The sequence below is a fragment of the Paralichthys olivaceus genome, chromosome 15 (assembly GCF_024713975.1).
Source record: "Paralichthys olivaceus isolate ysfri-2021 chromosome 15, ASM2471397v2, whole genome shotgun sequence".
Lineage (NCBI taxonomy): Eukaryota > Metazoa > Chordata > Actinopteri > Pleuronectiformes > Paralichthyidae > Paralichthys > Paralichthys olivaceus.
The window spans coordinates 13,584,074-13,601,986 of NC_091107.1; the positions used below are offsets into that span (position 1 = coordinate 13,584,074).

At 37.9% G+C, this 17,913-nt stretch overlaps 1 protein-coding gene across 4 annotated transcripts in view; it reads left to right on the forward strand.

Annotated features, from left to right (window-relative positions):
- The window catches only part of klhl13 (kelch-like family member 13), a 33,998-nt gene that overhangs the window by 624 nt on the left and 15,461 nt on the right, over window positions 1-17,913 (forward strand). Inside the window, exons 2-3 of one of the 4 annotated variants that reach the window (XM_069539939.1) lie at window positions 1,065-1,125; window positions 12,844-12,915. In XM_069539939.1, coding sequence (XP_069396040.1) covers window positions 1,073-1,125; window positions 12,844-12,915 — 125 coding nt within the window. In that variant the 5' untranslated portion in view covers window positions 1,065-1,072. Of the gene's footprint in view, window positions 1-1,064; window positions 1,126-4,084; window positions 4,453-12,843; window positions 12,916-17,913 lie in introns of those variants that run through there. The other 3 variants (XM_069539938.1, XM_020085607.2, XM_020085606.2) reach the window with 3 other exon arrangements.

The following is a 17,913-nucleotide window of genomic DNA, read 5'->3' on the forward strand; positions in this document are numbered from 1 at the left end:
ACATTAAACGATGGTAGCCCAAAGGCTTTGCTAGCAAAGTCAGCTTCCTCGCCGTGGACTTAGTTGTCTCCCAACATGTCGCAGTTAGCTCTTTAAAAGACAAACCTCTGCGACTTGTTGAGAGTGCGTGTGAGCTGGAGCAGTGAGCACAGTGAAGCTGTGAGCTCCATCAGTTCTGTGGGACTTGTGTCAGGCACAAAGTGGAGCAACAACGGACACAGCTGCGACTTTTGAAGAAAGTTTACCTGTTACCATTCTTTAAAACAGAAAACACTCGAGATCCATGTTGGTACCTATTGTTTTGAACGCCATTTTAGCTGGAATATAAAATAACAGGAAGATTGTTCTGTCAAGTGACGCACGCTGAATATATTTTTAGCTTCCATTAGCCTAGTTCTGTGTAAAGCAACAAGTTATAGAAATATGATGCAACTGTCACACTACAGCAGGAGCTTAGGGGCCAAGAAGTACCCACCCACTTTTATCAGTATGACAATATGCATCCAAAATGAGCAAGAAAATGATGTATTCATATGATCCCACCCTTATAAGTAACATAGCTACAGGCAGTAAATATTAAAATGAAAAAATCTAAAGTCTTAAAACTTTGCTTACGTTTTTTTTCCTTAAATGACAGTAGGTGTTGCTGCTCATTGGTAACTAAGTTTCAGAAAATAGTTGTTGATATCTTTTGAAAATGTTAAAACTTTGTGGAACTGGACTGTTGCCTGTGACCTGCCGTACAATAATGATATTGTTGCACATGCATGTTGTGATTATAGAGCACCAGATTTACAAACTGTAGTAGCGTGGCCTATTTTAAATCGTAGGCAATACATTGTATCTAAAATAGTGTGGTGCACTGCAAACGAGGAAAAACAAATAGGTGAGTTCTTTAAAAGGTGCAGATGTGAGTCTAACTTACAAATACTGAAAAACTACTTTGCTAGATATAACAGCAATATTTTGTTTATCTTGGCTGAAGAAAACTGAATGTTTCCTCAGCTGAATGTTTGTTTTATGGATGAAAGACTTGTTGAAAGTGCTATCTTTCTGTTTTTGAGGTGAGGGTATGGAGCACCCTGTACACAGAGGGGAGACGATGCCCATCGGACCACATGACAGGTAATGGGCAATATCTCATATTACATCATTTAAGTAGCCCTTATGAAAATGTCAATTGATTCACCTTAGCTAAATATGTTTCACTTGATGGCCCACAAGCTTTTCCAAAAATTCACAAAATGTGATTGTATGAGAAGAACTTATTTTCATTGCTGTCAACATCATTAATGGCAACCAGGCAAATGTACTTCTTTTGAAAATAAGTACCTGTGGACACAGGGTTGTTGGTTAACCATTCTCATAATCTGTACATTGCAGCAGTTATCAGTCTTGACTAGCCAATGGGTCCCACTTGGATTGTGGTGTTAATCGGATAATCCTTAATTAGATTGTGAGAAAGAGTAGCAGGACTGTGGCACCGAAAGACCCGGATTGAGAACCATTGCTAATCATTTGAAAGAAACTGTAGTGATTCTGCTACATGAATTAACCTGTGACAGTCTTCCACACCTGGATGGGCTGTTCAATATTTGCCAGCACTAATTCTGTCACTCAGACAGGATTGTTACATGGTATACAAAGACTGAAATAGGGAGCTTATAATTAACTGGTCGCAGTGTTTGTGACTGTATTTACCCAGTGAGCTGCCTATGACTTTCAGTATGAAGGAAAACTATTTTTGATGAGGCAACACCCTTTTCAGTTTTTCTTGACTTGGCTATGGAGGAATATTAGTATGACCGTGAACATGCTTCACAAGACCTGAGAGATGGTCACATGCAGCAAATCCAGAAATGTTTGTTCAATTATATAATCTTTTCTCCAATTGAGAGTATGTTCGTTCAAAATTTTGGAACAGTGCTCAGTTACTTTAAAAAGTGAAAAATTAAACCAAAAGCATCTGTCACACGTTATGTCAAGATAATAAAAACATGTGAAAAGAAGTGTACTTAAAGTTAAATGGCCTTACCGACGGGGATGGGAGGAGGAATGGCTCATAGCATTTGTATGCTAGATGTTACCCAGGTTAGAGAATATTATATCATTATACAATCAGTTAATAAGGTGCAGTGTGGCTAATTGGTTTGGGACATCAGCTATTGCAGTAATATGGACTCCTTTTTTTTTCTTTGGTTGAGTGAAATCAAAGTGAGCATTAACAATCAGTCTTCAGTACATCACACGTAATGTTAAATGAATGGCTTATCAAGAGACCTCATGCATATTATGTTTGAACTGAGATCTGTTGGCACACCACAGCTCTGTGAATTGAAGATGCCAGGAAGCTCATTATTGTCCAGCCCTAGTGGTTTACTACACCTTCTCTCTGACAGCTTTTAAATCACTATATCTACCCATGTCTTATCTCATTTACTTACAATTAGACAAGATATGTTGACAAATTATTTGGCGGACTAGTCTATAATTTTACATTCTTCTGTCAAAGAGTCTGATCCTTTCATTTGATCAACCTTTAAAAGGCTAATGCTGCTTTCAGGCTTAAGCTCTGACCTTGGATAAACCCATGTTATCCACCTATATTTTCTGACCTAGTTCATGCACTCAAGGTTCAATGCAAATACATGCACATGTTTTGTCATAATGACAGCCAACCAATGCTGTTATTTTGATGCAGATACTGATGTAAATATATAGGAGGTTAAAAATCTGATAACCTAAACAATATATTTGGATGCAGCTCCCCACATGTGTACTTGCAGACATTTTTTTGTTCATCAGTTTCAGCATCAACAGTGCAGATTCTCTAAAAATGCCATAAATTGTCCTGATTAATTAGCCAGCCAAGTAAAAGACCACCAAAATGGCTTTTTTTAGACAATTCAAGAGTTGCATACCACTAAGCAGCTGGAAGGCATGAAGCAGCTGCTTGTAGTGTTAGACACAAAAGATGGGAGTAGTCTATTCCCCTTCTCGAATTTGTATCAAGCTCAGGAAAGTTATGAAAGACTTGGCTGGAGCATGCTGCTGTTTTTGTTAACCCGGAGTGTAAAGGCGTCTTTGCTATGTCAAGCTTCTAATCAGCAAATGATACTGAGGTGGGAAGACTACAAGCTTACAAAGAAAATAGAGATTCAAAAAAATTTAATTAATGAAATCAATAGCATCGGTGTGATTAGGCTGCTGTGACAGCAAAAGTGGAAGTGGCATTTAGAGTACCACGAGAAGAAGGAGCACTTTACCCTTCCTTTGCATCAGATCAGACTGTTATTGAGTTTTTAATTATTTGATTGGGGTTGCAGACAAGAGTTTGGTGCTACATACATATGTATATATATATGTACATATTTACATAAAACTTGGTAGGAGAACAGCATTGAAAAATAAAACTGCTGGTGTACTAGCGTGAAGTTGCAGTTTACAACCAACTGAATTTACCCTCATTTCATTTTCCCCCTCAAAACTTGGAGAACAACCTACTGTGGCCTACAGCTAACATACAAATGCAAAATCTGTCCCTTGCACTAGTGTTTGGTTTGTCCGTTTTGGGCTACTGAAAAACATGGGAATATAGCAAACTTTATGGAGAAGGAATCTGCTCTTAATGTAGATATAAAGGCCTCATCTTAATAAAAAGTATCTTTATCTTTACCATTTAATTTCTACATCCACTAAAATGTCATTAGGACTATTTATATTATTGTTTATTTTTGTTTTCAGAAAAAATTACTGATAAACTTGAAATCCACACTTTGTTGATAAAGAGATAATTGAGAATCACTGGATTTTTTAAGATCTCCAATTTTATCTGGTGGAATTTATTTTATCATTGTTACTAATTGAATTAAAATGGACAAAACCATGTTGAGCAAATATATGTATTGAGTTGTATAAAGAGTTTTTGTACTCTTTTTGTTACTGCTTAATCAACCCCATTCCATAGCAAGCCCAGAGCTGTAATCACAACTCCTTTTACAAGGTGGCACTGTTGCTTAGCTACTGCACTATTCACAGAAGCTGTTAGGGTGATGGGAAGGCAGGACTTCTTCCCCCTCCTACCACAAGACAACTGTGAATGCAGCAGGGCAAGCAGACGCGGTGGATGCAATCTATTGGCTTCTCAGCGCTGCCGCTAAAGTCACAACCCTGACTGTAACCCGCACTGCCTCTACCAGTTTATTTCTATAGCTGCTGCTGCCGTCGCCGCTGCTTCTCTCCCTCCCCCTTAAATGGTGTGGGCAGAGTGGGATGGAAGACTGCATTGGAAACCTTTTCATGGAAATGGTCTTTGCTGTTGGTATTGCTGTAGCACCATTCTGGTGACAACAACATGCCGTTGAAATGGAAAAGCGGTTCTCCTGTCAGCTGGAAATTCCCAGTGCCAGTTCTTAAGACATCCAGGTCCTCACCCCTTTCACCTGCATACATGTGAGTAAGGTTTAAATAGCATTTATATTTTACCATTGTGGGAGTGTATTTGGAGATCGATTTATTTGCTTTTCAGTTTTGGATCTATGTATATTTTTGTAACATTATTTTTTGATGCAGACCAAATGAGGAAGAATGCATTTGAGCCATGTACTGTGTCGAGAGATTACCTTGTCCAGCGTGCATTTTACGGTTTACCGACTGAATGCTTTGCTCCTGGGCTGAAGGACTGATTTTGCCGCTAGTCTGGACATGGCAAGCGCTACATCCCGACTCTTGCCCTCTCCCTGTGGCTATGTTTATTTGGGAACAGGGACTCAGCAGCTTGGGAGGAGCCTGCCTTTGTCAGGATGTCTGGCGTGCCCTGGTTTAGAAGCTATTGTCATCTGCTACTGTTCAGGAGGGGGGAAGGGTAGAATAGAAGTGCTTCACACAGCCTCTCACCATCCTCTCTCTTCTCCCCTTTTTCTGTGCTCTGCTGAAAAGGACAAGTGTCTTGTTTGACTTTTGATCAGTAACACGACTGTGGCCCAAAACAGTGAGACAAAAAACCCTACAGTTTTCAAGACAAGCTAAGCTAGCTGATTACCTAAAGGTAGTTTCATAGGCTGGTGGGGCTCAACAGAATAAATAGATTTTTCCAAAATTGGATTTATGCAGTCTAGAGTACATTTATCTTGCAGCTTTACTTATGTACTTAAGAGCTTAATATAGCTAGTTTTACAGAAATAGAACATAACTGTACCACAGCAAGAGCTAACCTCTGTTTTTGCACATTTATTTTAATGTCCTCAGTGAAACAAGTGATATCTGCTACATGCCTGATTGTAAATGTACAAAATACAACATGTCTGTACATTTAAATAGGCTCACCTTCAACTCTGAAACCCCACAGAGATCTCGATTCAAGGATAATACTTTGTAAACTCTTTACAGAATGACACAATGCTTCGTTATTGGCAGTATTGACTTGGTAATTATGAACCTAATCTTTATTTAACCAGGGTAGTTTAACTGGAATAGCTTTGCTCATACATGGTGAATGCACAGCACACCCACAATCTTAGGTGTTGGTCACTGAGCAGTTCCGCTGGAGCAGCAGTGGGTTAAGGTGTTTGCTCAAGGGCACCTTAGTGGATTTAGTAATAGAGGGGAACACACCCCTCCCCTGCTTTGCCTTTTTCATTAATTTTAAACTGGTACCTCCCAGTTATTTTAGTTCCATCACTAATACTGAGGCAAATAAAATGGAAGTTTAATAGGTTGAACAGACATTTCTATGGAAATGTCCGTCAGTAATTTAAGTCAGCACATACACTGACTGTGCACTTAATGTTGGGAATATAGTATATATACTACTTCCCAGCAGTAGCATATGAGTCCATAGTTATGGACCTTTTCAATATTTCAATAGTTTTTCTCATTTAGTGAAATATCCTGTAGTTTTTATAGCGTCACAGCAATTGTTTATACTGCCAATTTGAATTCCTATAAAAGACCAGTCATGTGCTGCACATTTATGTGTAGCACATTATATTATATTAAATCACAGGTTATTTAATCTCCTTTTTCACTTGTATAATTTTGGTATATGTTAGCCGTTTAAGAACACGTTTGAATAAATCCTGCATTGGAAATTATTTAATTGCTGTACATTACAAGTGAGTGCTGGCATCTCTTGCTGCTACAGCATTAACCAAGACCCAGTGAGTGTCTGTATAAATTGTGTATGTACAGCATTTACTTCATTTTCAGCACTTGACATTGCACAAAAGCAAGAAGAGGGTTTTCACACCAGCACGTCTACGTGTCTTTTTGCGGACTATGGCGAGTCCCCCGATGAAAGCGCAAGGATGAGAGTGCATCACGTGTATGTGAGTGGCCGTGGGCGACGATTGCTTCATAGCAGATAGGGCACACACACACACACACTGCCAAGTCAAGCGTGTTCAAGCCACGAAGCTCCACCTTACTCTGCCCAGTGTGTCTCAGCCCCACCAGACCACCTTCTATTTTAAAACATGTATGTTGTAAGCTGTGTTTTTAGGCACGCTGATATTGGGCCCCCAATTATAGGTTACTCTGTGGTCAGGGAGAAGTCACTCTTTATAGGCCCTTTGAGTGGTGCCTCTGTCTGTTTGTCTTTAGAGGCATGTTTAAATCTGTATGCTGGTCGGGTAATCTTTGTATACAGTATGTATACAAAGCAGCAGGATGATGGATGGCACAGGTGAGGGTTTTTTTGAATATCTTACATGCATAATGTATAAAGAATTAAGATCTGTTTGCACAATGTACTTGGCTGTTTTGAAACCACCCTGATCTATATATAGACTGGTGAACTGCCTGTGGTGCAGATTTCATGCTAGCGAGAGATGGTAAAGGTTCCCTCCCAGTATGGCCCATGAAATAATCTTCAGCTCAGCAAGAAGTCATTGAGTTTATCTTTCATTCCACAAAAAGTCCTTGAAATTAATGTCATCCCTCATCTGACAGTGCTTCAGTACCAAGCACTTAATATGTGTGACTGCTGTCTTTAGTAATCACCTCTTGGAGGCATCATGGTGAGCCAGAAGCCTTAACAGTGGCAATGCCTGTTTGATGCCAGTCGGGGACCTTTAGCACATGTCATACCTCTTTTCTCTCTCCCTTTGTGCTTCGCTGCTTTTCGTCAACAATCTCAGTAATGCAAAATGCTACAAAATCTGCCTTTCAAAGACAGTCACATCTTTTCACCTTAATATTTTGTTTAAAAACATTGAACATGACTTACCTGCTTCTGTCTCTTGGTTATACTGATTTCGATTTTACATTTTGGTGACCAAATTACATTTCATACAGATTCCATACAGAAGCTTTGAAAGTCTTTTGAACAGACTCTTTCCAAATGTGGATGCCTCACAAGTCTCATGTGGCTGTTAAATCCTTTTGCTGCTGCTGAATCCTCAGTGCTACTGCTACGAGACAGTTTTTGGAATCTCTGATGTAAATGGCCCATTAGTTTACATAGATTTCTTTAAAACCTACTTCATTATCAACCTAAAATAATTTGTTCCGTCAATTAAACAATGCATTTCTTCTAAAATAGTAACATAGTGGATTCGACAGCTGACATAAAACTGAATAAGAGCTGGTTTTGCTCTGGAGGATTTTCATTTACTTTGACTTTGAACATCAGCTCCCACTGACAAAAAGACATTTGAATGGTTAAAACTGCATAGAACAGTGGAATTATACCCAATAGCCTCACCAGATATATCATTGTGTTTCATGTGCTGATTGGATGATGGGCCAGCAGGCATGTTAAAACTACAGTAATGGTCTTAGCCATCACACTTTTGATTGCAATGGATGGCAAAAAAGCTAGTGTGCTGATATCAGCTAAAAAGTAGTTAAACTGAAACAGCCTGCTCTGAAATGAAGACATTAAAAGAGGTAAATGTTTTAATATGCCCTGCAAATGCCTGGCTAGACACTCACTGATCACAGTGATGTGAAACAACATATGATAATTTTCATAAACATTTTAGATGAGCTTGCTTAATGGTTTGCTTGAAAGCCAAAACAGAATATTGAATGCCCCCTTCCTGAGAGCAACATCTGCCACTGTTTTTAAATGAGGCCAGTATTGTGTCATGGTTTGGTTTTTCATATTCATAGCGTCCAGTTTTACACACATCAGATTTAGGTAAACCTTAGACACGTGCCTTGCTTCTGGAAAAATTATCAGATTTAAAGCTTTGAAGCTTTTAATTTACCTGCCCTTTGAAATGGACATTCAGTTCTTGCTGACTTGGAGCCATTTTATAAAAAGAGCAGTAGCCACCCAGGGATCATTTATTTTAACTGAAAGGCCAGAGGGGAGACACAGCCGGTCGAGCTGGCAGAGCATCAAGTGAGTTCACTCAGGTGAAAGAGTCATGTCTGTGCTCATTTCACACACACATGCTGACACACCAGCACATGGACACACATTTGCCTACTGAAAGGTGAACTGTGATGAAGTTGGGTGGAGTGTCAGCACTTACATGACCGGTTAGTAGAGCACCCATTATTTCTGACAAAAATGTAGATCAGAAAATACTAATGCATCATAAAACTCCCTCTTTGGATAGATCATAAGATTCAGAGAGATTCTGTTGAGATGTAAACCGTAACTTGTAATGTAAATAAAAGTAAACCTCTAAATCCTGATCATTCAGCAGGTCAGGCTTTAGCTACTATACTATTTATCAGGTCCATCTTTTCACACTTGTTGCATTGGCTTTTCATTTGAATGTAAATTGTTTCCCCTCTTATCTCCACTGAATTTGATTTCTCAGCAGCTCACAAAAGTTAAGATGCACCACAAACAGGCAAAAGAATTATTAATATATCATATATTTCTGACATTTTTGATTCTGAACTCCAATTAAATGTGCATTTAGATTATCTCAGATTAAGGCTACACTCTAATGCATTGCAGTCAAAGAGCATTTTACTTTTGCTTCGCTTACACCTGCCATTCACATTTCTCTGGAGTTTTTGAGCACCAAAAGCAGTCATTTCTCTTAAATACAGAACTATGCCTCTCTCATTTCAGTCTTAGCAAGATCATGCAGACACTTCTCATCACCTCTTTACATATCTCTTGCGAATCTGGATACAGTCCTTGGGTCCACGTACTTGGCCTCGTCTACATACGCGGGCAGATTGTCCTCTCCACCCGCACGTAATCACGCTCTGACGCTTGTTTGAACCACTTCTGATGCAGGTTTAAACTGTTGTTCTGAGACTTAATTTGAGGTGCTTATAAATTCCCCAGCCTTTTTTAATATAAAAGCTGTGACCTCAGAGTGCTCTCTGATTATAAAGTGTAATTACAGACTCATTATATCGTACAGATGGGTGAGATTATTAGCCATGAGAGGAACAATTACCCGGAGATCATGGCCAGCTTGTCCTGGACAGAGTGACCTGCAAATACTAACATACTGGGAATATCAGTGGACTTGATGCTAAATAGTTTCCTTGACAGTTCTTATTTTGTCCATCCATCCATCCATCCATCCATCCATCCATCCATTATTTATACTGCATCCTATAAGGGTCACAGGGGGGCTTGAGCTAATTCCAGCATTCTGCACAAGGCGGGATAAACCCTGGACAGGTCCCCAGCAGATCGCAGGGACAACATGCAGAGACAAACTAGCTTTTCAGGTCAGGTAAATTTATAGTCTCCATCAACTTAACCCTAATCGACATGTCTCTGGACTCATATGGGAAGTCGGAGTACCCAGAGAAAAACCCACACAGACATGGGGAGAACATCATGCAAACTTGACACAGAGAGGCCCCTGCAGAACAGTGACTTGAACCTGGAACCTACTTGCTGCGAGTCACTCAGTTGTATTTTTGGTCAAAAATGTAATCACATGAGCACAAAAGCCTCATGCAATTCATATATCTGGCAGCATATACTTTGTTGACAACCTCGGTGGTTGCATTCACATTTTGTGTACTTTTACTAACAGATATATCTCAAATTCATCTCTTTTTAATTGTTTCTTCAATTATAGAACTTACTCCAAGTAACTGATTTTTCAGTTAAAATGCACAGTTTCCACAGTATTCATTTTAAACTGAGAAGTCTTTATGAGATTTTGAAGGACTTACTATTGAGTTTCAGCTACCTATTCAGTTAGATAGATCGCATTAATTAGGGAAGCGCTTCATTACTGAAATGGTCTGATGAAGTGATCGCTTGCTTTTTCTACTAGAACTCTTATGAATGGATTTATGATTATCTCCAGTGAATACATTATGGCCCATTTTTATATTTTGTTGCATCAAAAATTATTTATTTTCTTTATTTATTCTGATCATGAACATATTCACATATTCATAATGTTGTCTAGCTACACGACACATTGTCACATTTTAGATTCACCAAAGTCTGTTTGATGGAATGGTGCTGGTATGAGAGAAACATTGTAAGACTGCACAACTACCTAATTTTCTTTGTGCTGCATTGCCTCTTGATAAGTGTGGTGGGGAAACTGGGAAACAAGAGCTGCATCCAGGTCTCTGAAATGTTGAGAGAAATGTCTCATTTCCCTATCAGCTGTTGATTATTCAGTAGAGTTGAAGTAAAAGTGTCATTGCTGCCAGTAAGATGGAGAATCCTGAAAAACTGAGCAGCAGCTGAATTGAGTAATAATTGTAGGATGAAATAATAATCATGTGGCTCGTCAACAAGTAAGCAATGTTTGTACAAATACAGAAAGTCCAGGAGGTTCTCTTTATTACATTTGATTCAGTTCAGTAATTCTTCTGCTACCACACTGTAGCTGCTTCATCATTGTTTCTTATGTACTTTTTGAATCTGTGCACTTTAGTCATCTGTAGCATGAACTAATCTAAAATGTTTTCATTTTTTATTAATGGCATAAAATTGTGCTGTACTATAAGAACATTGTGTTCCATTGCTTTACAGTAGGGGTTTCTATTTTCTGCATCTCTCTTGAGCATTACTGCATCATTAGATGTTGTTTTCCCCGGAAGCAGAAGCTATTTAACATGTAACGTCATGCTTTATTGCAATGCCCCGTGATTAAAGGCAGAATTGTATCCCCGTGTTAACCATTCATTTATGTCTTATTTGCTAAGGATGTGAAAAAAAAGAAACACAATAATATTTTTAATCTTCTGAAACTCCTTTCTTTGCTCTTCGTGTTAGCTGATTTCCACTATTTGATGACTGATACTGCCCACAGGGGCTTTTTATTAATTCTGCATCCAATAAAGATGCTTTCTCAAATTGTCAACTCACTGCCCATGACTATAATTTCCACTAGTTGCCAACCAGCATACAGAGTTCTACGCTGTCCTACTCATTGGTTGTATCTGCAAGCTGGTGGTGGTTTGAAGACTTTAACAGCAAAGAGTTGTTGTCAACTCTGCTGCGGAGGGTGTGTTGCGCATTCAAAACAGTTGACTACTGTAACACCAATCAATATCTGTGACATAGCTTCTTGTTTTTACCAGAAATAGGTTTTAAAATAATTTTGTCCATGTGGCAGAGGTATCCAATCATCCTATCATTTATATATAAAAATATAAAATGTTGGTGCTGTTCTTTTCTTGCTGCTTTATCGCATCCACTGCTCCCTCAATGTCTCTTTTTTTGCTCTCAGGCTCTTCCTGAGTTCCTGTTGAAACAGAATGTCACGTTAGTTCACAGTAACCACAAGCAACTAAAACTTTAGTTAGTACAAAATTGAGTAAAAAAGAAACAGGCTGTAATCTAGCACTATAGGCACATTTTTGGGATGATATTGCTTCCTGTACTCCCATGAAGTGGGGGTCTGGAAGTGAATCCACAAAGAATTTGGCTGATACAGACCTTCAGTGCACAATCATCCAATACAGCTCTAAACTGACCCCATGCAAACACTAACCTGAGATAAACCACACCACAGTGCTGCAAATTCATTCTTGGCAATACTGATCTTGAAAATATGAGGCCTGAAAAAAATGTCAAGGGTCCAGGTCAACCTATCCTTTAACATAACTGTAAAAGTATTTTCTAGTAATTTTCACCACATAAGCTCTTAGTTTTGTTGCTCTTTCAGATGTTCTGAACCTGAAATGGGCAAAATTAATGAAGTTTCAATCATTGCATGGCTAAACATGACAAGACAGCAAAGCTACACTCACTAATCTTTTAAGACTCTACTGTCATCCATGGGAAAATGCCAAGTTGACTTTAGCTTGGTGAACAGTCACTGGTGGAAGGATGTTTAATGCTTTCCACTGATATAAAGAGACTGGATAGATTGTTCATTTCATTACTTAATTAGTTATTTTTCACTCCTCGAACTTCCTCCCCTGTTTTTTTTAAACTTTCAGTCGCTTCTTTTTCCTCGCCTTTAGCTTTCTCTATCATTTATCACTTGTCGCCTGTGATGTATGATGTATTGGCAAAAACTATTTTTGTGATCATTTTAATGTCCTCCCTTTTTTTAACATACATAACATTCTTTACAATTTTTGTAGGTGTAAGGTTACTAAGGTACACCCTAATTTTGTTAGAGATTTGTGAATATCATTCTGCAACATACTGCTGTATTTAAAATTATTTTTATTTTATATATTTTTTAATTAAATCAAAAGGAAAAGGCATTGGTAGCAGGCATTGGTAGCAGGCATTGGTAGCAGGCATTGGGCAGGCTAGTAGTTTGTGAATTATTCTGTGATCTCTAATAACTGCTATAAATCTTTATTCATAATTATTTCTTTATTCATAATTATCATCAAACAACAACAACAAACTTTGTCTCTGTTGTGTAATGACAACAAACTTTTATGTGGGATGTTGTAGCTGTTGTCTTCTTTGTTTCGTTCCGGCAGCCACCAACACTCCTTTGTGGTTTGGACAACCCACTCTCTCCTCGCTGCCTGTCCGACTTACCACCTAACGGGGTAAATGTACCAGTACATTTCCTGTGCTGTGTGTCAGTGTGATTGTGACCACTGTTTAAGCCATTCCAGTTTCTCAGCGTTCAGTTGTGGTGGTGTTCTAGGTGTGGTCCATGGTTGTCTCCTTGTAAAATGTACCTTGTTACTGATCCCATCCACTCCTCATTTTGAAAATTGTACTGTATTGTCGTAATTACTCGTCAAGATTTGTTTGTAATTCTCTCAAGCATGTGTGGGGTAGATCAGAGCTATACCTTGTTCACCTTACCTCTTGTGGTAGCAGAAGTCTGAATGTTTTTGTCCTTGTTTTGTCTCTGTTGATGTGTCCTCATTGGTCTGTATACCTGTTCCTGAGTCCTTGTGAGGCATGTCAAAGGAATGACAATTAGATTCAACCTGACCTTCGCCTAATGTTTATCCATTGTATGCCCCAAATGTCTTTGGTCTAATCTTCATCTACAAAAAAAGATTACAGTCAATTGTTTAGTCTGCTGAAGTCTTCTTGGTGTGTTCAGAAGGGGGATCGGGAGCAAATTGCACAACTTTTCCCAGGTTTCCTTTGTGCCAAGTCTAACTTTCCTCACAAAGGTAACTAAAGTTTCCTTTAGCATATCTGACACTCAACCTTTTGGGGATCATCTTTGCACATTTGGAAGTTATTCCAGATGCTTATCTTTTACTGCATCTTCCCCCTTCTTCTTTTAATCTATTTTGTGGTAAACAAACTACCTTTTTTCGGTGCATTTTTTTTGCCACAATAAGCATGGATCTGGTGTTTTCCAAAAATGTAAAAAATATCTCTATAGCCCATATGCCCTTGCTGGAGGTGGGTTCAGTGTATCACTGTCATAGTGTCAGTACTGGTAACATGACTAAAAGCTTGACAGGTAAAACTAATGCTAAGATTAAATGTTCTCATCTGAAAATTACTAGTCCTAATTAATGTGTTGCATGATGAATAAAATAATAGACAAATATTTCATGTACTAATTTGGTTCAAGCTCCGAAGCATTTGGCCTTGTATTTAGTATCATTTTATTTTAATTTTTGTTCAGTCTGCAGTGTGTAAATGTTGCTTCAAACATTATTATTATCATGAGCAGGAGAGTTTCATAATAATGTGCACATTACAAACTATTCCATTTTCTTTTCATATACAAAACATAGTACAACAAGGGTTTCTGCTACTCTTTCATGCCAAGTTTTACCCTACGAGGTTATGGGGGTTGTATTTGACATGTGTTATAAAAGTTGCCACATTATGTGTCCCTTTTATATTGGTGGCTTTTTTCATCTAATAGATAAATCAAAGAGTTGAGCCTTAGGAACAAACAACATATAAATAATTTACCTTTAAGATGACACAGATCATTGATTTAGTCACCAGTGTAACCTTATTCTGAGCCTTTATGGACACATTTCTGCTTAGATGTGTCCTGATGTCATGACACTAAAGTAAAATTAAACCTCCTTATCAGATGTGTCATGGTTTGATACCTGTAAAAGAATAAAAGGACTCAGGACAGGAGTTTGTATGTAACCGATCAGGTTTAGGGACACTCTGGACTCTAGGCCACATAAGGTATGCAAGACTGAGAGATCTGATCGAGCCTGTGACACAATTCATAAATATAATACAAAATGAATTTCTCATCACAGCAATTAATTGGTCCTTTGACAAAAGAAAAAGTAGTCGACTAACATGTTCTTTAGGGTGGGGCCTTCTGATTGTATGCCTGCCGGGTTGCATTCAGAGTGAATGATGGTAAATGTCAAGAAGAAATCCGGAGATGTGGACTGTCGGACAAACAACATTTTGTTGAAATAAAAAGGAATATATAGGCTGAAACCTCATTCAGAAAGAGAATTTACTAAGGAGCCTTGTTGCTGCTGCAGATCTGCTTGACATAGACAAAGTAATACTGTTCCTAAGTGCCAGTTTGTCTCGAACAGCCGTCACAGAGGAGATTACTGAAACAGCATGAGATATTGGAAAAAAACACTGAAGGAATATGCTGAAGATATTTTTACAGTTTTTCAGCCAGTTCCAGCCATCGTATTAAAGAGTGATATGTTCAATAATTTAGTATGGCTCACAAAGGATGTTTTAAAAATTGAAATGGCTCTTGACAGGGAAGGTTCCACATCCCTGGTTTAAATCATTGTACCTTATCCCACTTATAATAGACCTGCACTGGAAGGTTAAATGGTTTGAAAAATGTTTTAATGTATGGATATTTTTATTCCTCACCAGTAAGTCATTTTTATCGTGCCCCAAAAATAATTTGAAAAATGTTTTGTTTTTGTGTCATTGTCATTAGGAGACATAATTTATTTAATTTGAAGTGAAATACGTTTTTTGTGTGATAATGAACAAGTGGATTTGGTTTATTAGAAAATGTTGAATAATGTCCCGTCAGAGCACAGGTAAGGTCTATATATAAATGTTAAAACCATAATAATAATAATAAGGACCTTCATTAGTATATACATATTCCACCTAAAAACATTTATTCTTCTACATCTGACATGCGCTGCCTGTTCATGGGCCTGTTTGAAGACACAAATATTCTGTAAGGCCAATCTTCATCAGAAACACCTTTGAAATCCAACAGTTGTATAGAATTATATAGGGGAGAGTAGTTGTATTAAGTCAGTATATAAACCATATAAATCTGCGATAATAATGCAGATTGTTATGCATCATTGTGTTTTGTAGCACTTCTGTCCATGCATCACTTCTTACTACAAACCATGCAAGTTTAGGGTTGTATTTAACTTAGTCGCATCATTAATATCAGTCACAAGTTTTTGCTTTTGGTGTTTCACTACCTTCATCACCATACTCAAAGCTCTGCGTGTCTTACCTCTAAAACTTCAGCTTTTCTAGAGCTGTTCTAACAGATGGGTTGTTTTGTCTTTTGTTTGACAAATTACTCTGTTAACACCAAGGCCGGCTGTTTTTCTTTCTCTCCCGGCAGCAGTCTCACTTTTGAAAACAAGTACACAGGGGCTTGAAATCAAAGTCAAAGCAGTGCAGTCCAAGTTGCTTATGCCATAGCCTTTGGAGATAGTTTTGCACTTTGGTAGCAGATAACAAATGCTTGGCCGGGTTTGTTGTTCTACAGACTGCTGATAGTTTTTGGTACCCAAATGAGCCTCATACTCAAACTGTTGGCAGTTTGGTCAGCACACAATGTACTCATATCCCCTTTTGGGTGCGGAGCTACACTTGACATCTTTCCACATTCATTCTCTGTGAGACAGACCACAAGTTAGGGTCCTAGTTATAACATTTTTCATCCATCTACACATTTCTATTTTGAATATAACAAAACACAAATAATATAATAAGAACTGGACACAGATCAGATTTTTTACTTGTTAGTAGGCTTTTAAATAAGTTATAAACTGAAGAAATAGTTCTAGTTATCACTACTTAGTTGGAGGCTACAATTAAGAAAAACAAAAGCCCCTATTTGGCAATATAATGGATTATATGAAGATATGACCTAATGTTAAAGGTCAATTTAAGCGTTCCATAGATAATGACCTGACATTTGTCTTTTTTTGTAAAATGTCAGGTGTAATTGGTAATATGAGGTAAGAAAAAATCCCCTAACATGGCATCTATTATTTAGACTAACCAAAGCAGATAAGTTTGAATGTGTGTGTTCAGAATCAGAATCTTCTTTATTGCCAAGTAAGTAACAGGTTACATACGAGGAATTTGACTTGGTGTTGGAAGGTGCATAGCGGTTGATAAAAAAATAAGTAAACAATACATTAAATACTCTAATGTTGTGATTATTATTAATATTATGGAAACCACTCATCAGATTTGGATATGTATTGTGTTTAAGTGGTAAGGGCTTTAGATTGTATCACACACACACATACACACACACACACACACACACACACACACACACACACACACACACACACTGTCTCGGCTAGGCCATTGGGAGCAATTTGGGGTTCAGTGTCTTCAAGCACACTTTGACATGTGGACAGGAGTCACTGGGGACTGAACTGCCACCCCTGTGATCAATGCCTGACCTGCTATGTCCTGAGCCACGGCTGCCTCCAGGGAGATGGTCAATTTTGGCTTTAAGTAGGTCAGAGTCTCTGTAAAATAGAGGATTCATACTGGGATTACAGTGAATATCCAAGTTAAATGTCATGAAATCCATCAAAGAAGTTATTAAACTGACAGTGGCACAAGATAAAAGGTCAGAGCATCACAAATATCACTGGGATGGGTCATCTTCAGAGGACCATAAACATGAATGCCAGATTTCAACACACTCTCGCCAGTTGATGACATACATTATATTTCTTGTTGAATCGACAGACTAAAAAAAACAAGTAACATGACAATCCCTAGTCCCTGCCAATATATATTTACTTAGCCACCCTGTGTGTTCAAATAAAATGACCCTTAGGACTCCATAACAGATTTCTTAACAGTTTTGGAAATACATTTATACTTTATAATTTGCATTGAAAATGTAAATATATGACTTTCTAAGGATCAAATAACTTCTAAGAGTCACTTTAAACATTAATCAATTCTTTCATTATCAATGACCTTGTGGAGAAAATTGATTCCATTATATTATCTATAATTAATTTTAAATAAATTTTTGTTTTATTGTTTGTTTAACATTGACTGTTGTGAAGCACTTTATTAGTTGTGTTGTAATGTGCTATACATATAATCTACTATAACTAAAATACATTTATAGAAATTATAATAATAATGATAATATAAAACTTCACCATCCTTAGCTGTTATTATATATGTCTTATATGTTTTCAGGAAATTGCAAACATATTTACAGAATAGATGGAGATTTACAGTAGCACACAAGATCAAACAGAAGCAGCCAATCATATTTTAGACCAATGAGGAGTTGAGGTCTATGCTCAAAGGCATTTTGGGAAGGGCGGAGCATTCCTTGTGCACTTCCACAAAGCTATTTTCTCCGGCCTGCA